The 25,612-nt window shown below is 45.0% G+C and overlaps 1 protein-coding gene across 1 annotated transcript in view; it reads left to right on the top strand.

The window, feature by feature from the left end:
* The window catches only part of WWP2 (WW domain containing E3 ubiquitin protein ligase 2), a 104,743-nt gene that overhangs the window by 24,069 nt on the left and 55,062 nt on the right, over positions 1-25,612 (top strand). The window contains exons 5-6 of the mRNA XM_005881192.2: positions 7,586-7,723; positions 9,923-10,019. Coding sequence (XP_005881254.2) covers positions 7,586-7,723; positions 9,923-10,019 — 235 coding nt within the window. The remainder of the gene's footprint in view (positions 1-7,585; positions 7,724-9,922; positions 10,020-25,612) is intronic.

Here is a 25,612-nt window from a genome sequence, read left to right as displayed (position 1 = left end):
GAGGGCTTTTGTATCCTGTGTTAAAGGGACCCTCGTTCGTTCAAGAGAGACTCTTTGTCTGTGGTACACCTTATTGGGCGGATGACTGTGATGAATAGCCCGTTCTGAAGTGTGCAGCCATGGGCATTTTTTTGTGTAAATAGAAACGTGTGGAACTATACGGGCCCTTGGCCATAGATGACTGGAACTCTGAGTCAAGAGAAATAAGGACAGTTATGATTGACCAACGGGGATGCGTGTGCCTAATCTCTCCTCCCTTTCCTGTGGTAGGAAGGAGCCGCATCTCTCCCTCCTGTGAGGCAGGGCAGACTCTCCATCCATGCTGAAGAGCCCACGCTTTCCTGCGTCTCAGGAATCCTTTCCTTTCATCCTGCTGCCTCTTTGCCTGTTCTTCCCTGTCTTCTTTGCAAGGTCATCTTCATCTGTTTGACTAATAACTGAGAGTTTCCTACCATTCCATCCTCTTCTGTGATTTCATTCCCATCTGCACCTCCTCCTTATGCATAACCACCATGTGCAGGTGACCCACAGATTTGAAACTCTGGCCTATACCTTTCCTCTGAGCTGTAGACCCACATATCTTGCCCACATACATGTCTTGCTGGCTCCTCGTGGGTGTCAGAAGCACCTAAAAATCAACGTGTCCAAAGGTGAACTCATCACCTCTTCCCCAGAGTTGGTCCTCTCCCATTGTTCCATATTTCAACATAGAGACCCTCCATTTGTCCAGTTAAGTAAGGTAGGAACCCAGGATTTGTCTTTGATATTTTCACCCCTCTTGCCCACCCCCTTTGCTAATCTATTTTCAGGTTCTCTTGGTTTTTACTTTTACAACTCTGCTCTCTTCTTTCATCCCTGCTTATACTCCCCTGTTCCTTTCCAGTGGCCTCCTCTCTGCTCTACCTGTGTCTACCCTTACTTTGGTCTGTTCTGCAAACACAAATTAGATCTTGTCACACCTTGATTAAAAACCTTCAAGTATCATGCTGCTGCTCTTCGGGTATAGATAAAAACTCTCCCACATGGCAGGCCCACAAAGCGTTACACTGTCTGGCCACCATGTAGATCTCCTCTCCCATTTGGATCATATTCCTCTTGAGCCCCACTCTTCACTGTTCAGTGACCCGAAAGCATCCAGCTCATTGTGCCACAGTGCCTTTGCACATGGTATTTCCTCTGCCTGGAATGGTCTTCTCCCTCTCTACCTCCCCTACCCCCAACCTGCTAGCCGTCTGCCTGAAATCTCAGGTCCCAGTTGAGTAGTCAGTTTCAGGAAACGTTCCCTGATGCCATGAACAGGTCAGTTAGCAACTGCCCTTGGGACCATAGATCTCTTACATGCAGTCTGTTCCATAGTTGTAAGTTTACATTTCCTTGCAAGATGATTTACTTATTTCTCTTTCTCCCACTGACTTGTGAAGTTCCTGAAAGCAGAGATTATGTCTATATCCATTCTTCTTTATAACCCAGCATCAGCACAGTGTCAGGCAGATAGTAGGTGCCCAGAAAATGTTTCTTAAATAAATGAACAAGGAAGAAAGAGAAAAAGAGAAGTTTACAAAACTGGCTTTGTAAAATGAAGCTATCTGCTCTAGAGGAGTTAATACAACCCCTAGTAGACCAAAGTAATTTGGAGATGATTAAGGGTGAACCCCCAGCAACAGCACACAGAAGAGGCCAAGGTAGACTCTTCTTTACCCTCTGTGTTCAGAGGACCCTGCCAGGGCGGGCGACCCTGGAGTGATGGGGGCATAAGGGAGTGGGGTGAAACAGAGTCAACATTGGTCCCCAACAAGCATTCCAGTGTTTACGACCTGATGCTAGCTTGGTAGAAAAGACTTTCTCTTGTTAGGATCTGGGTAAGGTTGGAAGCCAAAGAGACATCGTAACAGTAAATCCTGGAAGCCTTTGGTTTCCTTTACTGCAAAGGGAACGTGAAAGAACGTTCTCTTTAAACCTGGAGTAGACTTGAGCCTGTGTGTGTCTGAGTTATGGGGAACCAGGGAATGGAAAAGGGACTGTTTACTCTCTGCCCTTTTGGAATTTCCTCCCTTCGGTTCCTCTGTGCGCCAGTGTTTCACAGCTCTGTGCAGCGCGAACACTGACCTGTTAATGAATGCCCTGCTTATTTTCACTTTCTTTTGATGGGCCTATGGGATTGAGGGTAGAGGGAGGCAGGAAGAAGGAGGTTTGTTTGTTCCACTGAGCGGCCCTGTTAAGGCCAAATCAATCACATCTTCATCAGGCTTCCGAGACTCTTGACCCAAGAGTACGGGGTCTCCCTTAAAAGTATCCTACTTTTGTGTCTTGTTTTATTTTTATTTTTTGCAAATTTCCAGGTAAATCTTTGCATTTGTATTCTGAGTTAGGAAGAAAAAATGATTTTTTTTTTAAAAAAAAAGGTATAAGTGTGTACGGTGCACTTACCTTTTGGTGATGTGGGGGCAGGGAGGGACAGCGATGACAAAAGATTCTCAAGTGGGAGATTCTTTCATTCACTGCGGTGAAGCTGTCCAGGCGGGAGCTCTGGGTTTCGTAACTGAACTGCACTGTTACAGTGGCACCATTTGGCAGCTATGGTTTACGTAGTTTCTTCTTTTGTTGGAACAAGGCAGGCAGCTTCCATGTCCCATTTATCTATACTAGTTAGTTCCATATGCAAAAAAAAACAAACCCTAAAAATCATGAAAAAGTTCAAGTCAAGAAAGGGAAAAAGTAACTCCTAAAAAAATATTACTCATTCTTGTTGTACGTAACAGCTCTTCCCAATAGGAAATTATTAACCTGAAGCCACTTGCAAATCTGAGGCTTTGAAGTTAGGAAAAATAAGAGTTATTCCCTAAGCATCTTGACTGATATATTTTTTGTTCTTTTGTATTTCAAAACTGTATAAGTTTTGTTGAATTCTTGTAAGTTTTTAAGTTAGTTTATAGTCTCTGTGCCTAGGGTGTGCTGGTTTGAAAGAAAACTATCACAGAGAATGTCAAGCATAAAAAAAAAAAAGTGGAAAGAATAGTCCATGGACCCCTACGTGCCTGCCACCCAGCTCCACAGCCCTGAGAGGAATGGGTGTTCCTCTTTCACCTAACTGGGTTATTTTTATGCGAATCCCAGACATGTTTCACCTACAGATATTTTAGTGCGTATCTCTAAAATGTAAGGGCTCTTAGAAACCATAGCTGTAATACCAGTTTCATAGCTAAAAAAAAACTTTGATGGGAATTATTTTAGTATCATCAAATACTCAGTTTTCACATTTCCCCAGTTGTCTTATAGTCCCCCCCATCCCGCCCCCCACCATTGGTCTATTTGAATCAGAATCCAAATAAGAGCGAACTGTCTCCTAAGGCTCTTTTAGCTGATGAGTTCTTTTTTTTTTTACCCCTTTAAATTTGTTGTTGGAGGAACTGGATGGTTTGTCCTGTAGTTTCCCACATTTGGGGTTTTGCTGAATTGTGGGTTAGCACGTTCCTCTGTCCCTCTGTGTTTTCTATAAACTCATAGGTAGATTTAGAGGCTTGATCTGATGTAGAGTTCTCTCCCCCACCCCCCTCCGCCCCCCTTTTTGATGAGGTGATGTGTGATTCCATCAGGAAGCACCTAGTGTCTGTTTGTCTGTCTCGGTATGGCAGCTTTTGAAGCGATTTCCTGGCATGGTCCTTGAGATTTTCCAAATTCGTTTCCCTGGGATTCTAATATCCAAGCCCTACCGCTGTCTGTTGACCTCCATAAAGCAGCATCACAAGGTATTGGTTACCAGTGGATACTTAGAACAGAACAGAAGGGCACAGTCCCATAACTGAAGAAGTGTGCTTGCTGATTGCTGAAGTTAGCATGAGCTCAGGACTTTGGCGTTCTCGGTGGAACTGAAGTCTCTTGCCAGCGGAATATTTTCATTATATATGTTCCATTTGGTTGTAATTGAATCTGACTTCCTCTATCCATGCTCTTAAGTTGGCTCTTTTTTTCAGTCCCTGCCTGTGATTTGCCCAAAGCTTTGATTCCAAGAGACTGTGGGGCCTGGCTGATGTGCTCTGTGGGGGCCATCAGCCCCCCTAACGTGTGTTAGGAAGGAAGCCAAAGTAGAGTCTCCCTTAGGCACCCTGTTCCCAGAAGACACTGCCATCACCTTGGCCCAAGCCACCATCTGCTCCCACTTGGAATATCGTCATGCCTCCTGCCTGGTCTCGTCTGCTTCAGCCCTTGCTGCTCCTGCAGCCGGAGTGATTGTTATAATGGGAATCATGTCCCTTCCTTGCTCAGAACCCTCCAATGGGCTCTGATCTCACACAGAGTCAACGTCACAGACCTCTCGAGGGCTCCAAGGCCTTCCTTGTGGGCTCTGTTTACCCACTGTCCTCATCTGCTGCTCTCTTCCCTCGTCTCCTCTAGCCACCCCGGCCTCCCTGCCATTCCTCACACCTGCTAGATATGCTCTCACCTGGGGCTTCTGTGCTCCCTTCTCTTTCTGCCTAGAATATTCTCCTTCCAGATACCTGCATGGTTTCCCCAACCTCATCCTTCTCTAAGTCTTTGCTCAGTTGTCACCTTCCCAGCGAGACTTCCTCACCACCCCGAACCCTCCTCCCACCTCGGGCACTCTCCATCCCTTGCCTCGTTTCATTTTTTCCTACTACATTTGTAACCTCCTAACAGATTATGCAATTTACTTATTGCCTCGTTTCATTTTTTCCTACTACATTTGTAACCTAACAGATTATGCAATTTACTTTAAAAACACACACACAACAAAACACCACCAAAAACCATTGCTCATTGCCTGTTTCTCCTAACTAGAAACAAACAGCCCCGAGCACAGATTCTTTGTTTGTTCCTGTCGAATCTCTGTGACTAGAATAGCAGGTGCTCTGTACACACATGTGAACTGCGGGGCCACAGATAGAGCTGGGCCTGCCGAGGCTGAGAGTAGCTGGTGAGCTTCCTAGACCTGATTCTAGTGATGGAAATCGACCTGTTAGGCCGATTTATTTCATCGGTTTCTTGATTTTTGAGCAGTGCCTCAAAAGGCAGTAGTGGGAAGACATGCTTGAAGAGAAAGGCCCTTTGTAGAGCTGTCCGCGTGGCTGTAGTGAAACCTGAGGGCCCCGAGGCGCAGTGGCTAACGCTGCTATTTATAGTTAAGATTCCAGTATATGTTTTCCAGCCACACTTGCTCCTTTCAGCCTCCCCTGTACGCTCCAGTCTGTCACTCAATTAGCTAATGGCTCCTTTAGTCCCGTTATGCATTGTAGGGTTCCCCTGGCTCAGCTACTTTTAAAGAAAGAGAATAATGGGGTGTTCTGTTCTCAGAGGTTTAATTTTTTAATAGCCTTGCCAATTAAGTGAAAACCTTTTCCCAACTTCTTATTATGAAATTTTCAAACATGCAAAAGAATGGAAAGAGTAACACAATGAGCACCCAGATGCCCTCCACTGAGACCCAACCCTTTTTAACAGTTTGCCCCATTTGTTTAACCAATACGTGCGAGCCCGTGGGAATGTGCATTTTTTCCCCTGAACCATTTGAAGGTAACTTGCAGATATCATGGCACTTTAGTCTTAAAAACTTCAGCCTGTTCTATAAAACCATTTAAGACTAAGTGCAGATATCATTCTAATCTTCTCGTGAGTCTCACAGGAATAAGAACATTTATATGTAAAACCATGGTGCCATTCTTAAACCTAAGGAAATTAATGGTAATTTCAGACATTATTTAATATCCAGTCTCATGCAGATTTCCCCCAGAATATTTTTTTTCAAGCCAAGGGTTACTCAGAATTCACGCATTGCATTTGGGTTATGTTTCTTTCAATCTAGAAGAATCTCTTTGCCACATCCCATTTCTAAAAAAAAAAGAAAGAAACATGTTTAACAACACTGACTTTTTGAAGACTCCTGGACAGTTACTGTATAGATATCCCATATTCTGGATGTCTGATGGCTTCCTCATGGCATCACTGAATTTGCACAGGGTAGGTCTCAGTTCTTTCTCCCCACGCCCAGACTTTTGAAGGAACTTGTTTCCACATTACACGTGTTATTTTATGGAAATATTTGAGTAAGCCCCTCAGTGAAACTGACTGAAAATAGCAATGGACTCAAACAGAGATCGTTACAGGAAGAGAGGTTAAGGGAAGGGAGAGAACTTGAAAACCTGCAGGGTAACTGATTTCTACTTTATTATACTAGATCCTTGAATTGATCCAGACTTTGTTTTTGCTAAGTTCTTAAAGAACTGTGTCTATTCCTTAGAGAAATCTGGGGCAGGCTTTTTCACTGGGGGAGGTTGTTTCTAGGAAGTGCTCCTGGAGATACTTATTTATACACTAGAGGCCCGATGCACGAAATTCGTGCAAGGGGCTCGGCCCTCGCAGCACCAGCAGCAGCAGCGGCGGCTTGCCTTAGCCCTCGCAGCCCTGGCTTCATCCAGAAGGTCATCCGGAAGGTTGTGTGGCTGTCCAGTCTAATGAGCATATTACGCTTTTATTATTATAGATACCCTGCCTTGTTCTAGAAAACCAGTGAGGTAGCTTATAATAATACAGTAGCAACTAAGAGATAAAATTAAGTGGTGGGTGGTGGGTGGGGAGGGAGGTTGGAGTACGTGGCATTTTCCTGGTCTGGCTTTGTGAGATGTGGGGGAGGCACAGAAGGACTGCACAGCCTTTGGAAATCCTCAAACACGCTGCTGTCTCCGGTGATTATTGAACGGCCCTGACCTGGAGGTTACAGTTCCTGAGCAGGAACTGGACGGTGTGGCCAAGCTTGGTGGTGGGGGTCGGGGTGTGTGTGTAGCAGTTTCCAGCCCACCTAGGGTTTGGGGCGCCTGCCTCGTGCCAGTCTGTTCTGTTTTCCTGCTGTGGTTTCCCAGCTCGTCTTGATTGCCCACAGGGCTGACCACCTAGTGTTCTGGGAACTGTGAATGTGAGCTGCCTTCCTACCTCGGTGACAGAGCCAGGTGTCGAGTGGTCTCCCCTTCCCGGATTAACCCCGCGTCATATGACTATGGGGCTGACTTGCTTGTATTGAACTTTTATTGTTTAAAAATGTTTTCCTTATTTCAAAGTGAAACATTTTCAGAGTTGAAAATAAAAAACAACCACACTTTTTAATGCAAATAAGAAAAGAATAAGCCCCTGAAATTGTTCATCTAGAGATGACTCCTGAGATATTCCCTCAGGGTCTTCTGACCTGTGTCTTTTCTTTTTGCCACTGTTCTCTATATGGGTAGAGGGATACTGCTTGAAGGAACTACTTTCTTCCTCTGTACGCCTTCAGTATCTCTAGTTTTTCCTTATGGTCCTGCAAGTATAAGCAAACAAGTAATGTAGAAATTCTGTAGTTAACCTAATATCCTAACATGTTTAGAAAAGGAAGAGTACAGCCTTCCCCACCAGCCTCACAACAGTGACAATTAGACATGTTCCTTCCCGTTCTGTTTCCCATGCCACAGGCAGATTTGAAGCTGCGGCAAAATGTTGCCAGGGGAGCCAGAGTAGGCGAAGTGGGAGCTTACAACTTCCAGAATCTTAACTCCGGGTGCATTTGCTTTCTCCCATCCGCGTTGCCTTTTGTGTCCAACAGTGGAGAACACACAGCTGACCCTGAACCTGCAGACGGAGAACAAAGGCGGTGTTGTCTCGGGCGGTGAGCTGACAATTTTCCTGGACGGGCCGACTGTTGATCTGGGAAGTGTGCCTAATGGCAGTGCCGTGACAGACGGTGAGTGCTGCCCTGCTCCCCAGGGGTGGGGCGGGGGGGTAGGGAGGTGCCCAGAGTTTGGTTCTCTTCCAGGTCCCTGGTTTGGGTACGGCTCAGCCAGCCCTGGCCCATAGCTAGCCCTGATTCCTTTCAGCGTCCATAAGCATGATCAAAATCGTGACATGATTTTACAAGGACAGCTTTCCGACAAAGGACCAAAATAAGTGTCGTCTTTTAAGTGTGGTGTTTGGTTTGAGAGCAGAGAAAAACCTCCTTTCATCCCACAGGGGCTTTGGACAATAGAAGGTCTTTATTACATGTTACTGGGGCCCATTTTTCCTCACCCCCATGCAGTTAACCTTCCTGGCGAGCTTTGAGGGTGTCTTTTATGAGATGCTATTGCTGGGAAAGGGGACTCTGTGTCTTAGAGATTCATACTAGCAAAATACTGACAGGGGCAGGGAATTTGAAGAGTGTTTCCCGCTCTGCCCTGAATGTGGGCCGTTTGTTTGTTTTTAATCCAATCTGAAATTAGTCACCTTGGATCTAGCAGGAAATTATTTCATGAAGTCAGAAATAATGGGTTGGATTTCTCCATAATTTTTCTTGTCAAATGTGATGTAACTAAGGGACTTTCCAGGCCCCAAACAGGCTTTCTATAGCTTCAAGGGGGTGGAATTGGAATTCTAATTCAAGGGCACCTGGGGAATGGTTGGGCCTTGACTTGAGAATCCTCCCTGAGCTGGACCGAATGGTGCTTGTGTACTTTTGGTGCGTGGAGGAAAACAGCACATGTATAGGTAATTGAGCACCTAGTATGTGCTAGATCTTGGACCAGGTGCTAGCTAGATGGCAGGGGCAAAATTCACTTGGTGTCTACTCCCAGGAGCTTATAATTTACTCGGTGGGGGCAGGGGATGCTAAACATCAAACGAGTAAATGCACAAATAACTGTGTAACTATAATTGTGACAAAAGCTATGAAGGAAAGATAGTGGGCAGTATGAAATCTCCTACTTTAGGGGATCTCATCTAAATTGGGGGAGGGGCACGGAAAGTTCCTCTGGGGAAGCTGAGACCTCTGGAGTATGAGGAGTTCTGACAGGCCAAGGTGGGGGTGTGGATAAAGGGGTGGCCGAGTCAGAGGTGGAAGGGTCCCATGTGCAGAGGCTCAGAAGTGGGAGTGAGCTTGGCCTGTGTGGGAACAGAGGTGGCAAGGGTGGCTGGATTGTGGGGAGCAAGGAGAGTGGTGAGAGGTGAAGCCGCAGAGGCAGGTCAGCTCAGATCACACAGCCTTGAAGGCCTGGGGTTCAAATCCTTTTGAACCCCATCCTAAGGAAAGGTTTTTAGCAGAATAGTATCATGATTTGATTTTTAATTGAATTTGATTTGGCTTTTGAAAAGCTCTCTGGTTGCCAGGCCGGTGTGGCTCAGTGATTGAGTGTTGACCTATGAACCAGGAGGTCACAGTTCAAGTCCCGGTCAGGGGACTTGCCCAGATTGCGGGTTCAATCCCCAGTGTGGGGCATACAGGAGGCTGCCGATCAATGATTCTCTCTCAACCTTGATGTTTTTCTATCTGTCGCTTCCTCTCCCTTCCTCTCTAAAATCAATAAAAATATATTAAAAAAAAAAAAAGAGAAAAAAAAGAGAAAAGTCCTCTGGTTGTGACATGGGAAATGCTCCAATTCCTTGTTCCTCTCTAAAATCAATAAAAATATATTTAAAAACAAAAAGAAAGGAAAAAAAAAAAAAGAGAAAAGTCCTCTGGTTGTGACATGGAGAAATGCCCCAATTCCTTGCCCCCACTTTGCATGGTCAGCATCTGTTCTCTGCCTCACGTGGATGGCCGAAGTTCATGTGCTGTGTAAGGCAACATGCTGGTAAGTGCCTTAGACATTCTTGAAGGTCTTGGAGAAGAGCTGTTTCCCAGGTTTGAGCTCCTCTGTTTCGTGGTGTAAGTGCCTTAGACATTCTTGAAGGTCTTGGAGAAGAAGAGCTGTTTCCCAGGTTTGAGCCCCTCTGTTTCGTGGCCCTGATCAGATCTCACCCACTGCCCCTGTTCCTTCTCGTGCTGGCGGCTGCAGCTTGCTCGCCTCTCTGAGTCCCACGTGGTGGGTAACTGTCACACACAGGGGAGCTCTGTGCTGTAGCCACATCTCAAGCACAGGTTGAGCTTCTCAACGTTTCTGTCTTTTCTTGGGATGGATCCCCTTTCTAGGATCACAGCCACCTTCGAGAGAATCCAGCGGGACTGCTGTCACTGCCGAGAGCCGGCACCAGTCCCCCAGCACCAACTGCTTTGGAGGGAGATCCCGGTAAGACCCCTGTGGATGAGGAGGAGCCCAGAGGATGGGTAGGGCCATTGAAAACACGCTGCCAAGTGGCAAGGAACGATTTATGTTAGAAACTGGTGGACATTTCCAGAGAGCTTATAACTGACCTCATGTGTTAAGGAGGCCCAGAGGGGAGGACAAAACTGAGGGTTCTCGGAAGGGTCAGGGGTCGCTTGTCGAAGATTGGAACTGGCTAATGGTTATTTGGATAAGAGGAACTGGCGAACAGAACTTGACTGCTTTTTATACATCGGGTGCAGCGGCCACGGTTACCCTTCCAAGATACACAGAGAAATGCTTAGAGCAATGCTGCTTTGTAATGTGACGTTTTCTGTTTCTCTTCTGGGGGGTTGGTTAAGATCTCCCGTCCTTCGAGTCTGAGTTATATTTTACTTGTTATACATATCACGGATGACTTAAATTTTATTTACCTACATTCCCATCTTACACCTGGGTTAATGCAAACTCATTTTCACGGTAACTGAGTTCCCAGGCAGAAGAATAGTTTTAAGTGTATTAGGGCGATGGAGAGGGGCTGTTTATTACAATGTACAAAATCCCCAGACATTTTAAGGAGAAGAACCACAGTAAATCCTTGTTAATCGGTGGAGAGTAGGCAAATAACTGGCAAAATCTTCCCAAACAAGTCCCAGGGTGTGGGGGAAAATGCTCGGAGAAACCTTATGATTTCAGCCAATACCCACAGAGGCTGGAAAGATTCCTCTGAGGACAGCCATCAGCCTCTCTGGACTTGGTTGTTTTGAGCCTGGCAAGTGTCAGAAGCAAGAGAGGGTTGGGTGTTTGGGGCTTTTGTCTGTAGCGTCATTAGAAGCCAGGGTATGTTTCCCTGTCTGCTTTTCTCCAAGCATCTGCAGTGGCATCCCCCACGCTCTAAAGACCAGTTGCCTCTTTCTGTGACTCACTAGGTGACTTATAGGTTGGATAAATATTCAAGTCTCATAGCATTAAGGACCAACAGTATAACTGGCAAACCTGTGTCCACCAAGGAGTGATGGGCACCCAGAACTAGAGAAAACAGAGGAGTCGGTGCCGAGTATTGGCCGAGAGAACACCTCAGCATTTCAGCCTCAGAGTGATGGCTTCTTAGCTTTGGCACCGGTCACTACCACTCTGGCCTTGCAGCTGACTTGGACATTTTGTGTCAAACAACTGATACACTTATTTGGAGCGGGAAGGCAGAGTCCAGCTCTTAACAAGTTTGGACTTAAGTTCTGGCCCTATGTATTGTTCTCTGAAGTTCTCCAGTTGTGAGACCCTGAAATTCATACGCTGTATCCCGCTAGCCCTTCTTTGTTGTTGTTTGTGTGGAGGATTGTTGACTGTTAAAACAGCAGGCAGACTTCAACAGACAGCCAGATGCATTTTTGCAATGACATGTGGTAGACAGTCAATGCTAGTTCATTATTGGTGGGCAGAGCGCCTTCTAGCTATTATAAGCCGCATGGGTGTCCTCCTCCGTCTGCCTCGCCACTGCAGCCTCAGCCGTCTATTCTGTGTTCACATGGAACCTGCTCCCATTCAGCAGCAAGCACTTTGAAAGAATCACCCGAAGGCAGTATCTTCTGTGTCTCTAGGAACCCCTTTCCTCATAGCTGCTGGTCAGTGTGCACACACAGGGGGTAGGTAGCAGGGCAGTTGACTGGATGAGAGTCCTCCCAGTACAACTTGCTGTGGGGTATTGGGTAGGTCACTAAACCTCTTGGTGCATCAGTTTTTTCAGGTGTAAAAGGGGGATATTACCTGTCTCATGGGGTTATTGCAGGAATGAACTGAGATGAGGTGTGTCAGTCTGAGGGCCTTGCGCACTGGGAGTGTTCAGTGACAGTGGTGGGGTTTCTTTGCTCTGGAGACTGTCTGTTGCACCCCTCTCCCCCTCCCCCCAACCCAGGAAGTGAGGCATTGCTGATGCATTCACATCAGTTAAGAGGGTGATGAATCAAACCTTCAGGGTTCAAGGGCAATCCTCTGCTGTCTTTGGTTTGCCAGGGCAGAGAGAATGATGGACTTCTGTCTGCTGCCTCCCAGACTAAATATTTAGCTTTCACTGTCTGAAGGGTAGGTTTTTCTTGGACTTGGGTGCCATTCACCATGATCAAAGGTGCTCTGATGTGCCGTGAAGGTGAAGATTGCAATGTCAAAGCAATGTTTTCCTCTCCTCTTCCCCCCCTGCCTTATTAAGCCATGGAACTGGAACGGAGTGAGGGCTTTACCGTAGGTGTTCATCTACCCAAGTTCATCTAGCACCTTTGCTTGCTGACCAAGGCCTCGAAGCTCCATCTCTCAGTGAGATCTTGTCCAGTCTTTAAGAATAATCGAATGAGCCCTAGCCAGTTTTACTCAGTGGTTAGAGCGTCGGCCCACGGACTAAAGGGTCCCGGGGGGGGTTGATTCCTGCCAAAGGCAGGTACTTCAGTTGCAGGCTCCATCCCCGGCCCTAGTTGGGGCACGTGCAGGAGGCAACCAATCGACGTGTCCTCACATCAATGTTTCTCTCACTCTCTGTCTCTCCCCCCCCTTTCCACTCAATGGAAAAAATATCCTCGGGTGAGGATTAGCAACAACAACAAAAAGAATAATCGAGTGAAACAGCGCCAGTTATTGTATCATCTGGTCTGCCACATGGAAGCCAGCGTGGTTTAACCACCAAGAATTCACAGGGCGTGAATTTATTTGCAGGCAGACTGCATTAGTACATAGTCAGTGGGTCTGTCTGATTAAAGAAAGAGTTAACAGCATAGACTGCTGTATAGTCCTATAATGAAGTACTGTCCCGAGGTAAAGATGGGTGCAAGATCGTTGCATTAACATGGTCGAATCTCAGAAACATAACATTGAGCAAGAGAAGCGGGTCATAGAAAACAAATCTACAGTATGATGTAAATTTATATAAAATTAGAAAATATAAAGTTGAATCATATGTTTTTTAATGAATACCTTCATAGGTAATAAAACTATAAAAAATTGAAGGGAATAATGAGCCTTGAATTCAGGAGAATGGTCATCCTTGGGGAGGTGGGAATGGGTATAATGAGGAAGAAGCACACAGAAACTTAGAGGAGCTGGGAATGTTAATTCTCAGCCTGGGCGGTGGGTCCCCGAGTGTTCATCTTGCTGTTCTTTAAACGGAATGTGTATTTAATGTATTCTTTTGTTTACATGGTATATTTCACAGCAGAAAAGTTAAAAAGTGTCACATACCCACCTCAGAGAGCTGAACTACGATGGAGAAATTGTTTGCTATTGAGGCAGACAGATTTCAGAACCTAGGCTTTCTGCAGGCTCAGTAATGACCACTTGTTTCTGTTTTGCCCCGTTTCTCTGTGTAGCAGTGTAGCTGATGGTTCTGAGTTGGTGCTCCACATTGGCCTTGCATTCCTGTCACCTAAAAATCTCAGGCCTGAGACTTTCGTTTGGGAGGTGGGGGAATGGGTTCCAGAGGAAAGCTGGTCACTGCCAGATCATGTGTCAGAACAGCACTAATCTTGGTGGTATGGGAGGGCTGCTCTAACACCGTTTGGTTGATTGGAGTGGGGCGCTGACGTGGCATGCCGAGGATTCTGTCTGTTGGTGTGCCATCCTGCCCTGTGTCCTCAGCCCGTGTTCCTATCCCAGCAGCGGAGAGTGCTATCGCAGAGCCCCCTGGGAGAGTGTGTGCTAGTTGGCACGGGGAGTACCCACCACACCCTTTAATAATTCCCCAGTACTTATTTTATTTTGCTGGAATGAGGGCTGGCTTTGGGAACCATGCCTAAGTCAATTCAGGTTTTGAAGATCGAATAATGTGTGCCTGGTATGGTGCACACATTGCACAGGGCTTGCCTGGAGCGCTTTCCCCCGTCTTCGTGTTGTACACGTTGTATGTGAGACAGGCACGTAAAACTGTGAGTGCTGGAGAAGCTCAGAGAGGAGAAATGAGAGGAAAAAACCGGGGAGAGAAAGGGGTGGGAGTTTGCAGAGAGGTGGTTGTCCATGTTCTGTTGTTAGGGACTTGTGGAGGCAGCTAACGCATGAACTAGAGAAGCTGGGAGTAGGACAGTGATGGCGAACCTTTTGAGCTCGGCGTGCCAGCATTTTGAAAAACCCTAACTTAACTCTGGTGCCCTGTCACATATAGAAATTTTTTGACATTTGCAACCATAGTAAAACAAAGACTTATGTTTTTGATATTTATTTTATATATTTAAACGCCATTTAACAAAGAAAAATCAACCAAAAAAATGAGTTCGCGTGTCACCTCTGACACGTGTGTCATAGGTTCGCCATCACTGGAGTAGGGTGTACGTGGAGGCAAAAAGAACCCAGCAGAGGGGATCCGTGCTGGTGCTGCCAGCTGGGTTCGGAGTTACTTTTAGGTTAGAAGTGATTGTGAATTTCCAGTCTGAAGAGTGGAAAGCCAGGATATCAGAGTCCCGCTGTCGTTTGCTGATTCTTCGCCACCTGTCTTTTTCCCTTCTCCCCAGTTATTGTGTGAAATCAGGAAGTGAAGGTGAAATCAACTAACGGATGGAAGCCATAGGCCTGTCTCCTAGTGATGCTGCTCCTCTAAGCTCAGCCTTAAGATTTCTCCCGGCTTGAATAACTAGCTCTTCAGTCTAGAATCCCTGTCGATTTTCCAAAGTCATACAGGGAAATGGTACAAAAAAGTGGAAGAATGCATTGAATTTGCTTTTAGGTTCACTCAGTTTTTCATTAATAGGTCTGAAAACTACGGAAGTGAGAAGAAATCAGTGGCGAGGGGAAGACGGGAGAGAGTGGGGCAGGAGTTTGTAGAGAGTTTGTTGTCCATTGTCTGTGGTTCGTGCAGGGCCTTAGGGTCTAGTTGAGCTTCTTGGTGAAGAAGCTGTAGGTAGGGACTTTATGACTAATTTTCTTGTATGCATTTCAGTTATTTTGCATAGGAGTATATGTGAATGTGCATGAATGTGTGTGCATGTGTGATTAGTGAAGGACTGGAGGCCTTAAATTTGTCTATGTCCATCATCAGCTGTGAGTGTTGGCCAGTGTTGATCAGAATCTGTGTTTTAACAAGCTCGTCCCAACCCAAACCAGTGATTTTGTTACATGTAAAAGTTTAAAACTTCTTATGAGTTTTCATGCACCCTCCTTCCCCCTTTTCCTTTTTGTCTTGCTTTGATGAAAACACATCACATTTATTGACTCCCTTTCCTTGGCATTAGTGACTTCTGAAGATTTAAAAGAGGTGTAATCTCGGAGACTTATAGAACCCCAAGGTCTCTGGTGAGCTCTAAATAGCTCCTCAGCTGTGTCTGCAGACAGCCTAGCCCAGAAAGGAAAGAAAAATAAACTCAGCCAGGCGTGATTCTGCTGGGAACACTGCTGGGAGTCCTGGGAGGCCCAAGGGGTATTGGGAAGTAAAGCTCACTGTGAAGGAGGGAAGGGAACCGAGCCTCCGGGCACTGGGCCATTCTCTCAGTGATTGTTGGTCACCAATGACTCCTTCAGTTAAGATGACTCAAGGCTACTTGATTTGGAAGTGCAGTTATTTGGAGATGTCAGCATGAAGCTCAATCAAACACCTTTTACAGTTTCCATTGGGCCTTCCACTCAGCAGCTTTTACTTAAAGTGGCTATTATAGCCTCTTAAGATTGCTGGGGAAGGGAAAGGAATAAGGAAAGGAAAAGTGTAAATCATTTGTTCATTCAGTGATAACTAAGACACAGTCCCTGCTCACAGGAGCTTACAGCACTCTCTTCCGAGCAGTTGGCTTATATGGAATAGGATTGAGACTGTGGATAAGAGCCCTGCTGCATTCTCAAAGCAGCTATTGAAAAGTAATCATGGGGATTAATTATACATTCCTTTATATGCTAATTAACTAAGTTTTTACTAATTGAAATACACATTATACATTACTAGAGGCTCGATGCACAAAATTCATGCAAGGGACTCAGCCCCGCCCCCACGGCAACTGCCTCTGCCTCGGCCGCCACCGCCACGGCTTTGTCCGGAAGGATGTCCGGTCTAACTAGCATATTATGCCTTTATTATTATAGATTATACATTTGTTTGTTCAGGTCTGTTTATTTCATAGGTATTTATTGGTCATTTCTTCTCCATGAACGAAGAGAGGTATGGTGTGCACCAGAAAGCTGGTGAGGACCTTTTTATGAACTCCGAGGAAGTAAGGCAGAAATCTGCAGTTAAGGCAATATTCATTCCACAAACATGAATGCCAGGCTCTGAGCCAGGTTGTGGTGAGAAAAAGATAAAAATGGTCCCTGACATCAAGGACTGTGGCATCTAGTATGAGACAGATACATAGAGGGCAATATCCTCTAGCAGGAGGCAGCTGATCTATGTTTTGCTCTCACACATTGACGTTTCTCTCTCTCTCCCTCTGCCTTCCTCTCTCTCTCTCTCTAAAAATCAACAAAAAAACTCTCAAAAAAAAAGGAGTACCAAGACATGTTTGGGGGCATTGGAAGTGCTCTATGTCTTTATTGTAGTGATGGTAACATGATTGTGTACATTTGTTAAAACTCATTAAACTGCACCCTTCAAAAGGGTGATTTTATTATATGTAAATTGTACCTGAATTTTACCAATTATTCTTGAAAATCTGTTTGGACATTAGCATAGTTATCCCACCTCTCTTTTGTTTTGTATTTTCTTGGCATATTTCCCCCCCCCATCCATTTAGTTTTAACCTTTTTGGTACTTATATTTTAGATGGTGTTGCTTACAAAGGCATTTAACTGGATAAAAATATATCCTATATAATAAAAGGGTAATATGCAAATTGACCTTAACAGCAGAACGACCAGGAGCGACTGCTTGCTATGACCACACTGACCACCAGGGGGCAGACGCTCAATGCAGGAGCTGCCCTCCAGTGGTCATTGTGCTCCCACAGGGTGAGCTCCTCTCAGCCACAAGCTGGGCTGACGGCTGCAAGCGCAGTGGTGGTGGAGGCTCCTGCCACCTCAGCAGCACTAAGGATGTCTGATTGCGGCTTAGGCCCGCTCCCAACGGTGAGCAGGCCTAAGCCATCAGTTGGACATCCCCCGAGGGCTCCCGGGCTGCCAGAGAGATGTCTGACTACCAGCTTAAGCCCAATCCCCCTGGGGAGCAGGCCTAAGCCGGCAATGGACATCCTCTGAGGGGTCCTGGACTGCAAGAGGGCACAGGCTGGGCTGAAGGACTCCCCCCCCAGAGTGCACGAATTTTTGTGCACTGGGCCTCTAGTGTATATATATATTGATTTCAGAGAGGAAGGGAGAGGGAGAGAGAGATAGAAAAATCAATGAGATACAGTCATTGATTGGCTGCCTCCTGCACGCCCCACACTGGGATTGAGCCTGCAACCCAGGCATGTGCCCTGACCGGGAATCCAACCGCAACCTCCTGGTTCATAGGTTGATGCTCAACCACTGAGCCACGCTGGCTGGGCTTAACTGGATTTTTAAGAAATCAATATGATAACTTCTATCTTTACACTGTCACTGTTAGCCCATTTATGTTTCTTGTGATTTTTGCTTTTTTTGGTTGTTGTTTTGTTAATCCTCACCCGAGGATATTTTTCCATTGTTTCTTGTGATTTTTTACATCTTTGGAGTTGTTTTCATGCTCTTGCCTTTTCATTCCTGTCTTGTGTTCTTTGTTTCACATCTCTAGACTAACTTTTTATATTAAGTCTGTGTTTGGCCTGCCTTCTCTCTGTCTTGAGGACTTGAAAGTTTCTTTGGCTCGCTGAATATTTGATAATGGAGTGTAAAATTCTGCATCTAATGGTGTAAAGAGAACAAGAATTGTCCACAAGAAAAACCTTGTCTGAAGGTTTTCTGTTTGGCTTTCCTCTGAATTTTATAGCACGTCTGTGTGCTAGGTCTACTTTGCGAGCTTACAATATGGTCTTTGTTGGTACAATTTTTTAAAAGACAAAATGACAAAAATGTTAAATGATATTAGTAAAAACCTAGAGTAGGATATGGTGTGAATAATTGTTATTTTGTGAAGGAGAAGGGGAGATTAGGACCAGGTTGGTTTTGTTCTTTAGTTGTGTGTGTTTTTAATTTTACCTTAAAATTTTTGCCTTTAAAAAAAGTTTTTAAAAAGCTTTATTTTAAATCAAATTATACCATTTTGTTTACACTTAGAAAAGAATAAGGAATTGAGGAGTTACTTCTGCCTTTTTCCATTTACTTTTTTTTTTTTTTTTTGCAAGGGTACAGGGGTAGTGGTGCTGAATTCTCAAACATGATGTCAAAGGTGCCTTGCCTTATTCATCTTTGTGTCCCCAGTAGGGCCAGATTAGTTCCTTGCTGCACGTAGCAGCCGTTCAATAAATATTTGTTGAGGTGAAAGAGTCTTGTGTTTCTGCTCCTGGTTTGCCAGACCGTTAGGGTGGGTCTTGCTACTGGTTTACATTCCTTGGCACCCCTACTCTTGAGAAGCAATGGTTTCAGGGGCACAGGATGTAGGAAGACTTTTTATCAGGACTGCCTTGTGCCTTCCAAGGCTTAGCCTAACTGCCAAGAACATGGTGGGTTCCCACTGCTTGCTCAGTCTCTCCTGTTTCATCTGTTTTTTTCCTTCATGATTGATATTTCCATATGGCACTCTTTTCATAGACTACTGGAGGCCCAGTGCAGAAAATTCATGCACTGGGGTCGGGGGGAGGGGAGGGGAATCCCTCAGCCTGGCCTATGCCCTCTCGCAGTTGGACATCCCTCTTGCGAGATCCCTTGCTCCTTACCACCTACCTGCTTACTCCTTACTGCTCAGCTCGCTGCTCCTTAGCGGCAGGCTCCTTACCGCTTGGCTCCTTGCTCTTAGCGCTGGCTGCAGAGGCAGGAGAGGCTCCTGCCACCACCACTGCGCTCACCAGCCGTGAGCCTGGCTTCTGGCTGAGCGGCCGCTCCCCCTGTGGGAGCGCACTGATCACCAGGGGGCAGCTCCTGCGTTGAGCATCTGCCCCTGGTAGTCAGTGCGCATCATAGCGACTGGTTGTTCCGCCATAATGGTCGTTTAGGCTTTTATTATACAGATTCTTTTCAAATCTGTGCAACTTTTAAGGTAAACGTTGGAATTAGAGATAAGTTGCCACGTAACTACATCTTGTTTGGAAAAAGAATGTGTAAAGTTCATGTACCTGAACTCTACCAGAAAAGAATGTTACCCTCTAAGAATTGTAATATCTCACTCATAGTTAGTTGTTCCAATTCCCAAGTGATTGTTGAATCTTAAAAATGTGTCTCATAAAGGACATTTGGATCACAGAAATGTCCCTGTGAGATGAGCACCTATTATCTAGGGCAGTGCCATAACTGTATAGTAAGGCCCTCTAATTAGAGTGAGGTAGGGTGATTAGCAAGAATTTAGGCTAAGGCTATTACCTAATATATATTTGAGAGTCAATATCGTCTGTGGAAATGGACATTTATTTGTATTGAAAAGATATATTAGTTTTCTATTGTTGTGTAACAAACCATCACAAACTTAGGGCTTAAAACAACACCATTTATAAGCTCATAGTTCTGTAGGTCAGATGTCTGGCACTGTATGGCCAGCTGGATTGTCTACTCAGGGTCTCACAAGGCCAAAATCAAGGTGATGGCAGGGCTGCATGCCTATCTGGAAACTCTAAGGAAGAATTTGCTTCAAAGCTCATTTAGGTCATTGGCTGAATTCAGTTTCTTGTGGTTGTGGGACTGAGGTCCCATGTCCGACTGGCTGTCATTCAGGGCCTCTATCAGCTCCTTAAGGCCACCCACATTTTATTTCATGTGTACCCCCAATCTTCAAGCCAGCAAGTGTGTGTCAAATCTCCCTCACACTTCAAATTTGTCTGATTTTCTCTTCTGCCCTACACATCTGACATCTGTTGGAGAAGGCACTCTGCTTTTAAGAGATCACGCAATTAGATTAGTCTTGCCTGGATGATCTCCTTTCTTGAAGTCAACTCTGCCATATAAACTTAACATAAGCAAGTATGTGGCATTTTATCATTTTCACTAGAGCTATCCTTCTGTTTATTAATGTGACTTTTAATTTATCTTTATTTTGTGCTCAAGTTTAATTTTTCATAGACTAGATGCTTACTAGTATATAATACCATAATGAATGTGAATAGTAAAAGTAACTTTAATTCTAGATTCCAAAACAAAATTTGAGCATTCTTTACAGTTAAGCCCAGCATGCAGCCTGGAATTAGATTAGATGAGTGCAATTTAAAAATTTTTTTAAATCTAAATTCTTTATTGTTTAAAGTATTACATATGTCTCCTTTCCCCCACATTGACCTCTCCCAGCCACTCCCACCCCCCAGCACATGCCCTCATCCCGCTACTGTCTATATCCATTGGTTTTGCTTATATGCATGCATACAAGTCCTTTGGTTGATCTCTTCTCCTCCCTTCCCACCCTCCCCTACCTTCCTTCCCTCTGAGGTTTGACAGTCTGTTTGATGCTTCTGTGTCTCTGGATCTAATGAGTGAGATCATGTTAGGTGAGTGCAATTTTATTGTATATTCTTTCTTAAGATGAAAATTTTAGTCCCATAAAGCTGCCACCTTTGAGAAAATTGCTCTGTACTCCAGGTTGGGCAGAAGTCAATCATTTGTCTTTCTGTAATGGAGAACGGACTTGGCAGCAGTTTTATTTTTACCTTTCCTGTCATTTCTGAGGCTGGCAGCTAGAGGTAGGGTGTGGAATGGAGCCGTAAATTACCCTTGGAATAACTAGAATGGTCCCATTTTAACTCAAAATTGCGCCTTTCCCTTTTCATCTCTCCTTTTTATCCCCCCCTCCCTATTTTTTTTCCTTCTAATCCACGTTTGAATGAGGAGGCAGAATTGAGGAGGGTGTACATGAGAGTAGGTTTGCTTATTGATGCCTCTCTGAATGGTGGAAACCGTTTCTTTTCCCATCACCGCTTCCCATTTCTTCACCATGCTTCTATTTTAAGTGCCTGTTTTTTACTGGTTCTGTCTTGCTGGAAACTGGCCCAGCCTCACTCAGTTTTGTTTCCATGCTGCTATTAAAAGACAATGCCCAGTTACGAGGCCTGGGTGGAGGATGGGAGCCTCCCTCTTGGGTCTAGTCATCCAGCATCTAAACAAGTACCCCTGCTTTGGAATGTGAGAAGAGCTTTACGTTTATTAGGCAATTTTAACGTATGCATATATATATTTTTTTAAGTGGAGGAAAACCCACTATTACTTGCTATACCCTGAAACTTCTCTTTTGCTGAGCTCGAAGACGAACATGGCTGAATTGAGGTCAAAGAAACTCCCTTTTCTATCCTGGGCCTCATTTCCCAAGATAGAAAAATGTGCTAGTCACCGGGTGTTTGGTCAACCATGAATTCTTTTTTTTTTACCCAATGGGTGGGATGGGAGCCTCCCTCTTGGGTCTAGTCATCCAGCATCCAGGCAAGTACCCCTGCTTTGGAATGTGAGAAGAGCTTTAAGTTTATTAGGCAATTTTAACATATGCATCTTTTTTTTTTTTTTTAAGTGGAGGAAAACCCACTATTACTTGTTATACCCTGAAACTTCTCTTTTGCTGAGCTCGAAGACGAACATGGCTGAATTGAGGTCAAAGAAACTCCCTTTTCTATCCTGGGCCTCATTTCCCAAGATAGGAAAATGTGCTTGTCACCGGGTGTCTGGTCAACCATGAATTCTTTTTTTTTTTTTTTTACCCAATGGGTGGATTTTTTTATTTTTTTATTTTTTATTGATTTCGGAGAGGAAGGGAGAGGGAGAGAGAGATAGAAACATCAATGATGAGAATCATTGATCGGCTGCCTCCTGCACACTCCCTATTGGGGATGTGCCCTTGACCGGAATTGAACCTGAGACACTTCAGTCTATAGGCTGACGCTCCATCCACTGAGCCAAACCAGCTAGGGCCAGCCATGAATTCTTGACATTTAGGAGAGATGCATCCCCAGTCTTTGAAGAATCCTTATATTTATTAAGTGTTTCTAGAGTCACCACCAAATTTTGAATTTCACTTTTTAACTTAGCCAAAAATTTTGTGTCTGGCTTGTAAGCCATCACTTTTTTGGGCTCTTCATTTTCACTTACATTACCAGTGGTAGGGCTGGCTTCCTTTTAAAGAAATAAACAAAGAAAATTTGTTTGTTGAATTATTCCTCATAAAGTATTGCATATGTGACAATGGTCAACAAAGCTGCACTGGGATGACAATCCCAGGTTGTCATCCAGGTTCACTGGCTAGCAGGTGGCCCCCTCCCACACCCCAGCATAGCAGGGTGTGATGCAAATTTGTGTCTGAGCAAAATTATAAATCGCTGCATTTCCACTAAGACGTAAGCTCCTTGAGGTCAGGGACTGTTTCTGTTTTGTTGCTAAACCTAGATTAGGGCCTAGTGCTCAGAAAATGATGATAGAATGGAATTCAAGATGTCCCAGGTATCCAAGGCTGTTGCTGTCAGGGTCAGCTGAGGACTGAGGCCAACACTGTGAATGTCAAAACTTGCATGTCAAGGGGCAGCCCAGAGCCCGGTCCTGGGGACCTTACCTGCATCAGATCCACTTTCAGGAGCTTGGAGAGAGACTCCTAGGGCCTTGGCCTTGATTGGCGTTCCTTAGGGAGGCCTCAGTTTCTGGGGGAGGAACTTAAGGGAAGATACACCAGCATTGAGAAGGGCATGCTGCAAAGAGAGCTGAATGTCTGTAACTAGGTGACTTGAAACCATTTGTGGGGTTTCGCTGTTCCACCTTCTCCTGACTGCCCTAGGGTGGCATAACTTCCTCCCTACCCCCCAACCCCCAAATGGTGGAGATCAGGCCAAGGTTGAAGTCACTGGCAGAGCTGAAGCCAGGCTGTCTGTGGTGGAGCCCAGCTCATCCCCACCCCATCGCCCCGCTTTTGTCCTGATACTATTTTGGCTTATGGTGTGCGGTTTCAGCATTTGGGCCAGCTTTTAATCATGACCCAATCCCAACGTTTAAGGGCTGAGCGAGTCCTCCAAGAGAGGAAACTGCTGAAGAGAAGATTTTCTTCAAACATTGAGGCCTACTCTTCCTTCTGCGAGTCTCATTTTAAAGGTAGTTCAAGAGGAAAAAGTGGAAGCTCCAGATTTAGGGCAAAAGAAGAGAGTGTGTGTGTGTGTGTGTGTGTGTGTGTGTGTGTGTGTGTCTGTCTGTTTGGTGAGGGGAGAAAGGGTGGCGGTGGGCCACAGGCAGGGAGGCGGCAGCTCTCATGCAAAGTGGTCCCAGCTGCCCCTGGTTTATGGGCTAATCCCGGCTCTGCTCCAGCCTGTCATTCAGGGTAAGCTGCTATCATTAGTGGTTAAACATTTCTGAAAGTATTCTCTCTCGACTCTGACCACATGCCCCTTCTTGGAAGGGAGGGAGGAGCCAGGAGAGTAATGGAACCCACTCTGTTGTCATGCCGAGCTGCTCTACCGAGGGACAAGGGGCCTGGCAACTGGACGTAATCATGGGCTTGTCAGAGCCTGTGTGTGTGTGTGATGGGACTGATGTTGCATTTTTCCATGCTGCCCACATGGCATGCTGCTCCTTGAGGGACACAGCCCTCCGCTGTGGGCTGGGAGGACCAACTAGAGAGGCTTTTTTGTCCTTTTAAGGGGATTCTTGGCTGAAATAAACCTTCCATTAACCAACTTTATCTCTCTCAAGCTCTCTGCCCTCAACACATATACACACATTCACCAGTGGCTAAAGCCTGAATTTCCCTTTGGAACTTGTCTGCACCCATTCTGCTTTCGATGAGGAGTTGTGGTAAAATGCTCAATACTAACATTTCTTCCCATGAAGTGGGGACTTTGAAATATTTTTCTTGACTGAGGTGTGGTTGACAGCTTTTGATTTATGAAATTAGCTCAGGGAAAAATAAGATGGAAAAAGAGAGTCCAAATTAAATCTTTATTTCCATAGCTCAGTTGTGCCCTCTCTACCCATTTCTAACTGCCACGCAGTCTTTAGGTAAGAAGGACTCCAGGGTTGGCTAGGCTTCTTGGTGTTTTCCTTGGTTGTGTGGGCCCAAGAAAAACCTTTTTTTTCTTTTTTAAAAATTGTGTTTTCTTCCTTGTTCAAAAGTATACAACAAGCTCAATGAAGAAAGCTAGAAAATTTTAGAAAAACACAAAAGGAAAAGCTAAAGGCATCCATATTTTCAACAACCAAAGATAATCAGTTAACATATTGGCTTATGCCCATCTTATTGGAAAAATTCATTTCTTGTGCTACAGAAGTTAGTCAGTTGAGACAATTCTAGGAACCTTCTAGTTCAGTGGTTCTCAACCTTCCTAATGCCGCGACCCTTTAATACAGTTCCTCATGTTGTGGTGACCCCCAATTTCATTGTTACAAATTGAACATAATTAAAGCATAGTGATTAATCACAAAAACAATATGTAATTATATATGTGTTTTCCGATGGTCTTAGGCGACCCCTGTGAAAGGGTTGTTCGACCCCCAAAGGGGTCGCGACCCACAGGTTGAGAACCGTTGTTCTAGTTAGTTGTGCTGCAGGCTTGTTTCACCCAACAGGGCTGGAGTCTGACCAGCAGAGGTGTTTGATGGGTACCGCACCTCCCTGTGTGAGGAGCTTTCTGTTAGAGCTCTTCATCTCACCATTGGCTAAGTGACTAGTGAAAGAACCACCAGGCAGGGATTCAGCTAAAGTCCAGACCTCCCACCCCAGGCGGCAACCTTCAAGGACCTGAATATGAGTGTTTTCTCAGTTGCTAACTTTCTACTGGACTTTTCTGTGTCTGTTTTCTTATCTGCAAAATGGGCATTATAATAGTAAGCTACTTCTCGGGTTGCCATGTTAAATGAGATAATGTTTGTAAAGTGTGCAGCATACCATAGGTACCTGGAATATAAGGTTGCAGCTCAATGCATAGTATATACTTCCATAGTCATCGTTAGTACTTTTATTGTTGATAGTGTTCTCTCTACCCCATGTCACGTGGACTAGATTGTTCTCTGGACTTTGGTTCCTCTGCCTGGAGAGGGTGGTCTTTTCCTCACTGGATACTATTTAAATCATCTCACTGTTGTAAAGTATTATATAATGACTAAGTAATAGAATAATCTCCTTTGATAAAACTGCCAAATTGACGGGCAAGGAGACTTAGCCATTTTCACCGAGTGAATGAAGTCAAGTTACAACAGGCATGTGAGAACACATACTGCCTGCTGCCTTGTGTTCTCTGAAGATGTCAGACAGGTTCTCTGTTGTTAGATCCCCCCATTTTCCTTGCGATGCAGATCCCTTTCTGCATTGTATCTTTTACTTGGATGGACTGTGGAGTCATCTTTTCTAGATAAAACACGTCAACATATGCATTGGCTAAGCTGTTTAATGTCCCTTGACTTCTGTTCCGAAAGGAAGCATCTTTTTAACTAAAGAGAAAATGGATTTGGATACATTTTGGGCTCTGCCTAACAGGAAAAATGTGTCATCCGTACCCTGTCCAGTGGTCTAGTGATTCTTGTTTATTTCTTACATTCGAGCCCAATGAAAATAATGTGATGGTCACAGGAAATTTTGCCAGTTATTTCAGATGTGGGAGCAATTCACTCTGGAT

Source organism: Myotis brandtii, unplaced genomic scaffold, assembly GCF_000412655.1.
Source record: "Myotis brandtii unplaced genomic scaffold, ASM41265v1 scaffold670, whole genome shotgun sequence".
NCBI classification, from domain to species: domain Eukaryota; kingdom Metazoa; phylum Chordata; class Mammalia; order Chiroptera; family Vespertilionidae; genus Myotis; species Myotis brandtii.
Note: the sequence above shows the minus strand (reverse complement) of the source record. Positions and strands in the feature narration are given on the sequence as shown.